Source organism: Mesoplodon mirus, assembly GCF_964341445.2.
Source record: "Mesoplodon mirus genome assembly, chromosome: 9".
In the NCBI taxonomy this organism is placed as follows: Eukaryota; Metazoa; Chordata; class Mammalia; order Artiodactyla; family Ziphiidae; genus Mesoplodon; species Mesoplodon mirus.
The window spans coordinates 47,301,058-47,314,733 of NC_138985.1; the positions used below are offsets into that span (position 1 = coordinate 47,301,058).

Genomic DNA, 13,676 nt, shown 5'->3' on the forward strand with positions numbered 1-13,676 from the left:
TGTAAAACACATGCTTTTTAAGACATATTTTCCCTATTATAATTTTTTCCTCTCACACAGGATGCGTGAATATTTGTAAGCATCTCTTATTTGGAAAGAACTTTACAAATAACTATAAGCTCATGCCTTCTTTCTTAAAAGTAAGTCATTATAAGGATTTCTATGGCCTTTCAATAATATATTTTAGCATTTTGGTGCCAGGCTGCAGATAGAAAAAACCGCAGGGTAGAAATGTAATATGGTATTCACATATTATTCCAAAATTGGGAAAAAATAGTATTAAGAGTTTTTAAAATTAGATTTAGAAAGTCTCTTTCCTATCTTCAATAGTCAAAGTGAGGTGAGAGGAGGCAATTTTCTAAGCAATACAGACAAACGAAATACTTTTCTCTTGAATTAATCACTTTTGTTGAAAGGAAATCTTGTCATCCAACTTGACCATCTGGTAATTATTTCTGTATTCTTAACTGAACTATAAAAATCTAGCCCATGTTTCCCACTCAGAAGAATCTGTGAAACTAATTAAGAAATGTATAGAATGGACTAAGTTACTTTTATAAGAAATAATTTCATACAGGACACTAATTTAGAACACTTACTTTGATGCTTGTAGAGTTCAACTGTAAGTGATTTTTCAATTTCAATTGGAAAGACCTATTGAGGTATGTTTTTCATGTAATGTAAGGTAGTAAGAAAACTTCTGAGAACTATATCATGGAAAGAATTAATTGCAATCGGTTCATAATAGACATTTAAATATTTGATTTACCACATGTACTTATTTTATCAATTTCCAAAGCCAAATGATTTCAGGCTGGTAACCCTACATACTATGAAGGTGTCATCACTCTTTTAGACTTGTAAGTTATCCAGCTCACTCAAAGTGTAACTAGAGGGCGGGTGAGGTGCGGGTGTCATGAGAACTCTCAAAGGAAATTTCAAAAGCACTTGATGACATGGAAACTACATTTTCTATTTCTGATTCACTTCACTGAAACTGAAGCCCACACAAACTTGTGCTAAGAGAGCATAAAGATAATTCAAGAAATTCAACTGCCGATGATTATCATAATTCAATTATGTCATTATCTAGGCTCTGTGATTTTCTGTGTGTGTTTTTTTTGTTGTTGTTATTGTTGTTGTTAGCCCCTTTATTTTAGTTATTTATCTTAATTTTTCACCTCACTAAAACAAAAATTATGTTTGGACTCACTTTCCGGGCTTTAAACTCTTAAGGACACTCCAGACTCATGTTTTGCCTCTAGCCTTGGCAGTAACTACCAGGCTCATTCCCTAATGCACCCCTTCCTCCAACTTCCCAATTAGAAGACAGAAATTATACAGAGCCTCCCTCCTGAACTACACAAGACTAGAGCACAGTAAGACATTCACACCCATGACACAGAGTTTCTCCACCTTGGCACTATTGACATTTTGGACCAGGTAACTCTTATTTTAGGGGAATGTCCTGTGCCCTGTGGGGTGGTTAGTGGCACTAAAACCTACTACTCAGTAGATACAATAGCACTTCCCCCAGCTGAGACAACCAAAAATATCTCCAGACATTGCCACCAGTCCCCTGGGAGCATAATCACCCAAGTTTAAGAACCACTACTATAAAGGCAGAAGTGTGGAGGGCAGTAAAGTTGATTTATCTACCCAATATAATCTTGCTGAGAAATCACTATGTGCAAACCAATGTTGTATGTGCTGTGAGAAACTTCGAGAAGGGTGAGGCCCAGTTTATGTCTTCACAGAAATGAACACAAATAATTAGGACATAGGACAGACTGACATACAATGTAGTGGTATCTTGATATGTACTCAGAGAAAGGAAAACAAAATTCCCTTTGGAAAAATCCAGAAGAGAGCTTGGAAAATTTAGCTAGGTCTTGGAGGTAGAGCATGATTCCAACAGGTCAGGATGGGACATGAAGGTCTTAGAGGCAAAAGAAAGAGAATTGGGATCGGTCTTGAGGAAAAATTTGAATGGCTTTGAATTCCAGATGTTTTGGACTTTATTTAGTTCATTATGAAGATCCTTTTATTTGAGTTCATTTTAGTTTTGATGAGAGGAAATGACATGATAAAATGACATGATGAAACTCATGGTTCCTGTTCTCTTACTTTTACATTTAACTCTTCTTCCCTACATCCACCATAAATTGTGGAGAGAGAAATAAGGAGTTTGTGACCACTCCAGCAAATCCAGTTCAGAGCACTTCTGCTGGATGAAGGTTAATCAATAGAATGGATGGAGCTTATAATTATAAAATTGTTACTTTTATTATTTATTTACTTTTAATAATTTATTATTAAACAAGTAAAAACAGCTTAAGAAACAATCTTTTTGGAAAACAATGATTTCACGAAATAGAAAAAAATGTTAAAGTTACTATCTTTGAAGATTGGGTGGGAAATTAGCACCCAAGTTTTAATAATACAGAAACTAAAAACACAATATAAATAAGAAGGGCAAAGGCAACAACCTAAAGCACTCTGTTTAGGACATTGCTTCTTAACCTCTGGGGACTTATGGATCCCTTTGAGTATATTATGAAAATAGTAGTTTTCCCCAAGAAAATACCCATAGTCACATATTCATAAAATTTGGTGTGACACTTCAGGGTGTTCTTGGCCTTCTGAAGCCCATAAATGGCCCTTCTAGACATCCATGGCCCTCAGATTATGAGACCCGGATAGAAAACTACAGGCTACAAGACACAGACCGTTGCTTCAGAGACCTAAGAAGCCCCAGAAGTGCCTAAAATACCATGAGCGCAATGTAGAAGCTGAAATTCCTGGGCTCTTTCTAAATAACTGGATTTCATTTTGAAATGTAGTCAAAAAGCGCTTAGTTATCATTTCCCATTAAAGTTCTAAAAATTTAGATTTATTTGATGGAAAAAGTGCTATATCTCTTAAAGCAACATGATAGAAAAATAGAAGGATTACTGAGTTGAAACTGAGAAGACTTCAGGGCTTCTTCTAAGATGTTTAAACTTGGATTAGTAATTTAACTTCTCCGAGCTTCAGTTTTATGCTTTTTTGTAATAGAGTATTGCACTATATTATTTTTAAGTCCTCTATATGTTCTAAAATTTTATAATTTAAATTAACTCATCTAAATCTAAAAAAAAGCAAGACAAATAACTTCTAAAAATGAGAATAGCTCCAATTATTTTCACAGTAAAATATTTTCGGGAAGTGATTCAAAGCTAGATGCGGTTGAATTTCTAAATGACTGAATTTGCAAAAGTGGGTGATAAGTCGTCACACTCAGCTCTTATTAGTTATTAATTACTTCTCCATGACTTTGAATCAGAAGGGTTTACTACAAGAGAGGTTCTGACCGGGCTGTCTGAATGATGAATCATTTCCCACACCAAGGTGGTCTTCCCCAGCTCCAAGGTACTCATAGGCACTACAAGGAAATTTAACTCTGGTTGCCTGTGTTATACTTGGCATTTTACTAAAAAAAGAAAAAAAAAAGGAATTTTCAATATTGATATCACCATGCTTTAGCCTGCAGAAGCAAAAGATTTTCTTTGAGGAAAAGTACTTGACATTAAAAAAATAATGCCCTCAGCCAAGGCTCCAATCATCTGAATTCACTTACCATTTGTGTGGCTTTAAATCTGGCTGCACACACACCGGGACCAAGGATTAGAAATGCATCTGGGTAGCAGAAACTAGTTAGTGTAGTCTCCTCTACCCCCTTTTGTTGTCTGTTTTTGTAACATATGTTAGCCACCAAAGACACAAACAAGGATAAAATGGTTTTCTCCTTTCCCATCTGGTTCTCTGCCAGAGATACAAAGCCTGAGCAAAGCATCAGATTTCAATGTCCTGACTGCTGAGAAACCCCCTTTTTGTTCTCTATCCGTCACCATTCTTCTTCTCAACAAATATTTTTCCACCAGTACAAAGCAATGTAGTCCAATAAAACTAGGGTTTATTTCTACTTACTCCCCTCCCAATTTCTGGTCATTAATAATGCATTTGTGGGATAATATTTTTGCCTCTTATTTCACAGGGCTGTGGTCTGATGTAAGGGCTATATATTCACAGTATTTTGAACTCCTGAAATTAAAAATTACAGATATTTTTTTCATGTATAAATGAGTTCTGTTGTATGAATCAACCAAAAAGTCTTATGGATCAACCAAAAAAGTCTGTTGTTTGGATCTCATAATACATTTCTTATGGATAACTTTAAAAATGGCTATAGAACTCTAGATTAGAAAAGAGAGACAAGAAGAAAGAGAGAGAGAGAGAGAGAGAGGAAGAGAGAGAGAGATAACATATTACATATTCTCTGCATTGCAAACATTTGCATCCTTTGCATGCCTGTACCGTAATGGAAATCGAGAACCCCTTAGAAGCTGGGAAGCAGGGAAGGAGGCAAGGACTGTTTCTTTCAGGTGTGCACTGAGTCTAATAAGGAGATGCTGGTGACACCTGCCCTATGAAGAGATGCAACATTGTTATGTGGCAACGCTGCTGCTGCTTCTCCTTCAGGAACGTGCAGGACCCCACAAGCTGAGGACCGTGTGGCCCCTGCGGCTGTGCACGTCTGCAGAGCAATTGCAAATTGGGTGTTTCAGTGTCAGAGGTTGCCAAAAAATGATTAAACCCTGCTATATAAAGAGTTACAACATACATGTATGTTTGGGACTATAGGGATCTATCAATATTAATATTTTCAACTGACTGCGTATTACTGTATATTACTGTATATTACTACTAGAGTAGTAATTTCTTTTATTTAAATTTGTCTTAAAAATTTTAAAACATTCAGAAAAGTAGAGAGAATAATAGAATGAATGTTTCTAGCTCTATAACTTCAATTTAAAAATCATTATGATATCTTGTAATAACCTATAATGGAAAAGAATCTGAAAAATAATAGATAGATATGTATGACTGAATCACTTTGCTGTACACCTGAAATGAATACAACATTGTAAATCAACTATATTTCAATAAAAACACTATGATTTTGATTCATTTTCATCAGTTATTCTTTTTTCTTTTTCCTTTTCATTGCCAAATATGATGAAGCAAAACCTAGATCTCATGTCACGTATACTTTAGTTATACAACTCTTAAAAAACAATTACATTTTCTCATGCAATGACAATGCCATCATAACTCCTAATAAAACAGTATTTTTATCATGTCATACTATGTTTGTAATCAGTTTTCTCTCATTGCCTATAAAATGTCTTTTATATTTGGTTTGTTCAAATCAGTATCTAAACAAGATCCCCACAATACATTTGGTTGTTATGTATCTTAAATATCTTTTCATCTGAAGCAGTCCCAGTTCCCTGTTTTTTCTCGTACCACTGACTTGTTGCCAAATTCATGTCAGTGTTACGATTTCAGTGACTATTTTTCCCCTTAAGTAGCATTTAACGTATTACTGTATTCCTTATATATCCTTTAAATGGAAGTTAACTTTAAAGGTGAGTAATTTCTTAAAATATCAATGTATTGATTTTGTCATAAATAGGCTCTAAGAGATCTATTTAGATTGTGATTAAAGAAAAGTAAAAGACTGTTATCTGCCATGGTTGATGGAAGAAAGAATAATGTAATTGAGATGAAAAGCATTCCCACATTGTCCAATATTAACTGTATGATGTAATGGATATCTTAAATATGGCCTGCTGTTCTAATTTATGGTAACTTCCTGGTTTCTACACTCTTTAGAGTGTGCAGACTCTGGCATAGGGGATTCTTACTGAGAAATGTTGAGAGAGAACATTAGAGAATAATAGACGCGATTTTAAAGGGTCTTTAATTCCAAAAAAGCCCCTTTACATATTTGACTTTGAATCGTGCCTCAGAAATGGACCGGAAGATGGGGCATCTACAGTAAGAGAACATTTAGGAGTCTGTTTGAATAAGCAAGGATCACCATAATGCAACCGCAATACTAAGTTACTGCATGACTGATTATTGGGTGAAACCAACTCCAGAAAATGAATATAATACTGGGTTTCCCTTCACCTAGTTATGCTCTGTTAACATAAGTCATCAAAGACATAGCTGATAGGTGAAGAACATAAAATGACATGAAACTTAAAGAAGTATGCCTTGGCAATAGTAGCATCTAAATACAGTAACATTTGTAATCCTCAGAATATTATTATGTAGGTACTATTATTTCCATTTTAAAGATAAGGAATCTGACTTATAAAAAGCTTAAGTAATTTCCCCAATACCACATAATAATAAATAGAGGATTCAGGAACTGAACTGAGGCAGTCAGTTCACTACTCTTAACCTCACTACTATACTATATTGTCTCTTAGAATATGGTGATGAGCTAGTTGTTATCTTTATATGAACACCAGAAGATAGAGAACCTTCTTCGGACTCTGATGCCAACCATGGAACTAGCAATATTTCTTAACCCATATGGGATTTTAATGTGAGTACTTAAATATTATATATAATTTAATAACTATGTTCCTTTTCTTTTAAACAGGTCATCGATAACCTTGGTCCTTTGGAACTGATTCTTAATACTCCTAGCCATCATAGGGTCCATCATGGTAAGGAAATTCGATCTCTTCTTTCATTCCTTCCTCATTTCTTGAAAAATGACATTATTATTTTGTATCACTTCAGCACAATTACCCAACCTAGTCACCACACACTGCAAATAGGCATTTGCTTCTTCCTTCGTACCTGGACAAACCTAGTCTATAAAGAAAGGACTGGAGGAAAACAAAACAAAACAGAATCCTCTCCATAGCTGACTTTTTTTTTTTTTTTTTTTTTGCGGTATGCGGGCCTCTCACTGTTGTGGCCTCTCCCGTTGTGGAGCACAGGCTCCGGACACGCAGGCTCAGCGGCCATGGCTCACGGGCCCAGCCGCTCCGTGGCATGTGGGATCTTCCCGGACTGGGGCACGAACCCATGTCCCCTGCATCGGCAGGCGGACTCTCAACCACTGCGCCACCAGGGAAGCCCCATAGCTGACTTCTGAATTTCCTTTTTGCTTAGCTCTCCTCAGATGTAATGGAAAAAGGAGTTAACCAGCTGAGGGGGTACACACTTCATATTGTGAGGAGCTTGTTGAAAGTTACTCCTTGACCCCATGCTGAGGGTCGTTCCTGTGTACAGTCAGAGTGTCTTGGTCTTAAAAACTGTTGGTATTTAAGGAAAGCCTAATAAACAACACTTCACTTTCCTGTCTAAATTCTATGAACAAACTCAACATACACTGCTTTTTCCTGACCAAAAAAAAAAATCCCATGTGACTAGTGCCTAAGGTTTAAAGACACTAGCTTAAGAAATAACAGAAGTATTTACATTTGCGCACCAAAAGACCTGTACAAGAGTGTGCATATTGGCATTATTTGTAATAGGTAATAGGGAAAAAAGATATAATTCGCATGTTTGTCAGCAATAGAACAGATACATTGTACACTATTCATGTAATGGAAGACTACATCGCAATGAAAATTTCCAAACTATTACAACATGTAATGGCATGAATAAATCTCACAAATGCCATTTTGAGAGAAGGAAGCTAGTAAGAAAATAATAAATATTATTATTCTGTTTTTATTTTATAAGTTTCCAGGCATCACAGGCAGTAGTACTGGCATACGTCAGGCCTGCCTTCCCAAGGTGGGCAGGTCCCTTTCCCTGGGGCAGGGAGCAGAGCAGAAGCACAAGCTCCTCCAGGTAGGGAGAGGGTGGGGTCCTGCTGCACATGTGCAGTTTCCTCTTCCAAACTCCACAGTCATACCTCCACCACAGGGAATTATTACTGAGTTGGTGCAGAGGTCAAGAGCATTATGCTCTTGCTGTTCCCTCCATATTAAAGGAAACACAAGGACTGGAGAAAAACATGTCCACATTGAAGAAGAAATAGTTGCTAGTTTCCTGTTTGGCCTTAGAGCACCTTCGCATGCATGTTGCTTTATATCAGGCATTCTCAGCCTCTGCACTATTAACATTTTGGACCAGATAGTTCTTCACTTGGGAATGCGGGGTGGGCGTGCAGGCTGCCCTGTGTATTATAAGATGTTGGTCTCTACGTATTAGATGCTAATAGTATCCCCTCCCAGTTATGACTCTTAACAGTGTCTCCAGACATTGCCATATATTCCCTGAGGTTCAAAGTGCTCCCTCACCCAACTGGGAGCCACTGTTTAGCCTATGTGTGGCAATGAGTGGTGGATCTGTGTAGCCAGCCCCACTCTACTTTTGTACCAGGGGAAAATTTTCCTTGTACCTTTACGTTCACATGTACATTTACATGTACAGAAGATGTGTAAAGAAATGAGGACACATGGAGACAGTTGAATTTATTGGAGTAGTGGCTTGGTGGATTAATATTCTTTTTCCTTTGATTTACAATCATGTGGATATGATTGTGTTTATTTAATTTTTTCTTAATTAGGAAACTATGTCCAACTATTTAGATTTAAACTATTATTTAAGTATTTGGGGCATTAAAATATCATATATGTTATGAGTCAATGAATATAATCAAAGGTAACAATTTTTACTTATATCTTTTGTGATGAAAAAAATAGGAAAGTCTTACTGTAAGTGGAAAATTTTCTTCCTGGAAAAGAGGCGGTGAAAAGGTGTAAAGATCACATCAAAATAAAAGAAAAAAATATGCATATATTATTGATATTTATCTTATTTCATATTGCCTTTTGTTCTGGACCATTTAATTTATAATTATTACTCTTTAATAGTCCTAAAAAAAAGAATTACTTAGAATTATCCCAGATCTTTAAAGACCAGAAAAATTGTGAACGGTTTTTTTTTTAAATCTGGGATAATTCTAAATATCTATGGCTTTAAGGCAGGCTTTGCTCTTCTTAGTAAAATCAGTTGGAAAATAAATACTCAGTTTACTAGCAAATAAAGTCTAGTGTTGTCAGTGAAAAGATATTTTTAGGACTATCATTGTTTCAAAATGTATAACTTCCTTTTTCAAAAAAACTTTTTAAAATATTTTGTCTCATAGGCAGAAATCGTTATTGCATAGACAAAAATTTTGCCGGAACTCTTATTATATGGGATAGAATTTTTGGTAAGTAAAAACTATGAGCATTTAAAAAAGTAAATTAGCTCCTTCATTCACAGGAAGTCAAAAATCATATCGTTATTATTTATCTTCCAGGAACATTTGAGGCAGAAAAGGAAAAAGTTGTATATGGTCTAACACATCCCATTAATTCATTTGAACCTTTCAAGGTGCAGGTAATGTACTTGGTTTTATTTCTTCTGAATTGATTCCATCCTTTTATAAATTTTATATTTGAAAGAAAAATCAGCTGCTGAAAGGTGGAAGTACATTACACTAGCCTTGAAAAATATATATTTTAACTGTAAAAGAATTTAGAAATAACTCTGGCACTCAAAGCCTTGAATCAAATTGGGAAGAATACATTTGAAAACAATTCATTGTAAGAATTTTAGAATATGTCTGTTACCTAGAATTAAAAGAAATAGCTCTTTAGCAAACGTACCCTTTCTCAGAATAGACCTGAAATATATTCATGTATTCAGAAGGAGCGGTAGTAAAATGTATAATTAAGGCTGATCCCAGAGTAAGAAAAATATTTGCTTCAAGCCTGCATGACTCTGGTTAGAAATTCAGAGTGAGGCCTTTGCCCTCCTCTTCTTGGATGGAGGTGTCAGGAGCTATTACGGGTTGGTTAGGTTTGCACGTTGCCTCACCTGCTAAGACTTGTTGCCCTGGCCCAGTTTTCTGTCAGACATGTGGTATTGGTTGTTCGCTGTTCTCAATGGTTGGTGCTAGAGAAATGAGGAATGTCTGTGAAGCTCTGATCCGTCAGTAGCAGAGCACTGCAGACACTCCCAGGGGTCGGGACTAGTAAATGAGAAAAAGATAAAAATGCTTGAAAAAATGAAGAGGTCAGTCAATGACAGCTCTGTCCAGGGGACTGGATATACAGCATTCAGAAAGGGAAGAAAGTACAGGTTCATGTTGGGTCTGCTTTTCAAAGCTACTTCTTCAAGGTTTTTAAAGAAAGTTAAAGTAACAAAATAAATGGACATTTATTGAAGTTTTACTATGTGCAGGACATTGCTAACAGCACACATGTTTAATTTAACCATTAGTAAAACCTTATAAGGTAGTGGTTCTTTTTAGCCTCAGTTTTTTGGTGGATGAAACTGAGGTTCTCAGGATTTAAATAATTCACCCGACTATACACAGTTTGTTAGATGCTAACCTAAGTAGGGTGGGTTGAAGGCCAAGCCCCAAACTTGATTAACTCAATTTTCAAGTGAAAGGCATTTTTATGTTGCCGTTCAGAAGAGAAAAGTTGATTATTTCTCTTCTTTCTTCTCAACTAGTGGCATTTCTCTCTCTGTCTTTCGTTCTCTCTCTCTTTTGATTAGGCATTACCAAGAATATGATAGATTTTTTTCAGGAGAATACTAACATATATTTCCAGGTACTTCCTTAATAATAAACATTTCTAGGTACCTTCTTTATAGAACTGAAATCAGTTTCAAGATAATACATTGAGAGCCACTTCTTCACTGGGCGTGGTCTTGTCTTCATAATGTAGAGATTGAGAAGGAAATACAACTTGGTCTCTGCCCTCTAGGAGAGAGCTTTTCAAACTTAATGTGCATATGAATCATGGGAGGATCTTATTAAAGTAGGGTTCAGTAGGTCTGAAATCTGGCCAAGATACTGTGTTTCTAACAAGCTCCCAGGAGATGCTGACATTGCTGGTTCATGGCAGTCCTTTAGCTAGCAAGGCTTTGGGAGTGTACACACATGGAGGAAAAGGGGTTCATATTCGAGATACAATAAGAAGTTGAAAACTGCATCACATGAGCTGCACAAGGAGTTGGATGATTAGGATTTGGAGACACAATATTCAATCACAGGTCTTTATGAGCTGCTGCTAAATCTGCCCTCATGTAAACATTGCCTTTAGCGTAATAATTGTCACAACTGTGTCTAAGTTTTAGTCTCCTACATACTCACTTATATTGTTAGAAATATCAAATCAGCAAGTTTTAATAATTAGGAGTTCCTAAACCTACAAAATCATGTATTTACTTTCACTTGTATTCCTTTATATTAGCTAAATTTCTCACCCTCCCATCAGAGGCATCAAAAGCACCTTGGGATGGCCCCTGTTAGATGGAGAGGCTTTTTTCCCCTTTAATACTAGGTAGAAACCATTCATTTTGCCTTCCTTTGGAGTCCAAGAGTTTCAGGGCATTGGAAAACAAGTAAGTGAGAAAGTACTCCTTATTTAAAAGCCCTGTATTCTCATGGCTTGTGTCTAGAATGATAGCAGTAAAATTTCAGTCAGTTTTTTTTTTTTTTTTTGGTGGTGTTGTGTCTTTGTTGCTGCGCGCAAGCTTTCTCTAGTTGTATCGAGCGGGGGCTACTCTTCACTGTGGTGCACGGGCTTCTCATTGCGGTGGCTTCTCTTGTTGCAGAGCATGGGCTTTAGGCGCACAGGCTTCAGTAGTTGCAGCACGTGGGCTCAGTAGTTGTGACATGCAGGCCCTAGAGCACATGGGCTTCAGTAGTTGCGGCATGTGGGCTCGGTAGTGTGGCGTGTGGGTTCTAGGGCACGCGGGCTTCAGTAGTTGTGGGGCTTAGTTGCTCTGCGGCATGTGAGATCTTCCCAGATCAGGGATCAAACCTGTGTTCCCTGCATTGGCAGGTGGATTCTTAACCACTCTGCCACCAGGGAAGTCTTGTACTCAGTTTTTAAAATAACAAAACAGGTAAGTATATTAATGTGTGTTGTATCATTAATTTTCTGTGTTATTATTATTGCAAAGCCTCAGGATAAGTTTCCATCTAACATTTCCTTTTTCTTTAAAATCTGCTCAGCTAAATCCTACATTGTTGCTTAATTGCTTCAGATTCCTTATTATAATATTACAAGTAATTTTAAAAACAATTTTTATAATGCTAGCAGTTTAAATTCTGTTAGAGATAGTGAAAATATCAATGAGACAACAAATTCTGATAGAGCCATAACTTCTTTCTACATTAATTTATCACTACATGTATAATAGGAATCATTTCGAGAGTCAACAGCTGATGCCCAATATCTAGGATTATTTTTAATCCTATGATAGATTTTTATAACATATATGATATGTATAGCTATTTATCCTAATAGCCAGTATTTGTTGAGTCCTTGTCATGTGTGGGCGTACTTTTAACTTTGTACATATCAAATGTGTGTTATTTAATGAATGTGAATTCCTGCTATAAGCCTCAAGGTCAACTTGTGACTCAGCAAACTTTTCCTATTACAGAATGTGATCTATTTATTTAATCCTCAGAGGTCTACCATCAGAAATGGTTTTGAACATTTTTTCTTAAAATGTGGTGTTTGTTTGTAATTCAATACATTAAATAAAAGATTATTTTAAAAATATATAACAGATATGCAATATTTGTATGATTCCATGTTCAACTTTAAAAACCATTTAGCGAGTCTAAAAAAGATGTCATTCGATGTGGCTGTCGAGTGCACAGGCTGCTAGTTAAATCCATTGGAAGCAAATTCTCTGAACTCACTTTTTATTCTTTGCTAATTTTCTAAACAATTGCCCTATTATTAAATTTCATGTTTATAATTTTGTGGAGCTTCAGAAATATTGATAAGAACACATTTAAATGTAAAGGTATGCAGAATGCATAGAATGAATTTCAATTTATAATGCAATTGCATATTAATCAATATTAGCAAATTATACATAACCTATATATTAAAGAATAATTTGTAAGTTACATTAAACAATAAAATAAAATGCATGAGTTAATGTATTTAATCTTTTTTGTTATGGTCTTTTCTTATCTTAAACAGACTATATTTTTATTCTTCTAGTTCCACCATTTACTTACCATATGGACTACATTCTGGGCCACACCTGGATTCTTCAATAAGTTTTCTGTCATATTTAAAGGACCAGGATGGGGTCCAGGTAAACCAAGACTTGGACTGAATGAAGAAATCCCAGAGGTAAATAAAGTTCATGAATTCGATGATGGCAAAGATTAATTTCATATTGTCAGGTCTACAGCCAGCCTGTAATACATGCTGACTTCATGCAAATCTGAAAAAAGATGTTTCCTTAGGCAGATACAGCCCTGTAATGTGTAAATTAATAAGTGGACACCACCTAGGGGCCATTAAGAGGGGTGCCTTCTCCCACGCTGCCTCTTACTAGGGAGCATGGTTTGGGGCAGAGCAGCAGAGGCTGGTTTTCTTGGCTCAAACCCACAGCCGAGAGCCTTTGTGTAGTGCAGAAACCACACAGACACTTATGGATCCGTCACAGAGAGCCTTAGAGAAGATTCAGTCTAGCCTTCAACTTGTCCATGAAAAACTGAGGTCTCCAGAATAAAAGGTCTAAAGTCATACCGAAATGATGTGGTTATTAGATTAGATCACTTTATTCATTCCATAGTGGCGTAGTAGCATTAAATACAGAAATCCCATGAAAAACTAAAAATAAACAAGGTAGAGGTTTAAAACACTGAAAATCAAATGAAAAATTCAGTTTCAATATGGAATTTCTCTTATGAAATGGAGGAAAAGGAATTTATTTCCAATCATTTAGGATGTATATTGAGATTGCTTATCAAAATAACTGTCATTGATAGTAATATA

The 13,676-nt window shown here is 36.0% G+C and overlaps 1 protein-coding gene across 5 annotated transcripts in view; it reads left to right on the top strand.

Moving 5' to 3' along the window:
- Positions 1-13,676, top strand: part of AGMO (alkylglycerol monooxygenase) — a 347,764-nt gene that overhangs the window by 144,021 nt on the left and 190,067 nt on the right. For all 5 annotated transcript variants that reach the window (XM_082632052.1, XM_082632050.1, XM_082632051.1 and 2 more), the window contains exons 6-9: positions 6,500-6,566; positions 9,011-9,076; positions 9,167-9,246; positions 12,891-13,025. In XM_082632052.1, the coding sequence (XP_082488178.1) occupies positions 6,500-6,566; positions 9,011-9,076; positions 9,167-9,246; positions 12,891-13,025 (348 nt within the window). The remainder of the gene's footprint in view (positions 1-6,499; positions 6,567-9,010; positions 9,077-9,166; positions 9,247-12,890; positions 13,026-13,676) is intronic.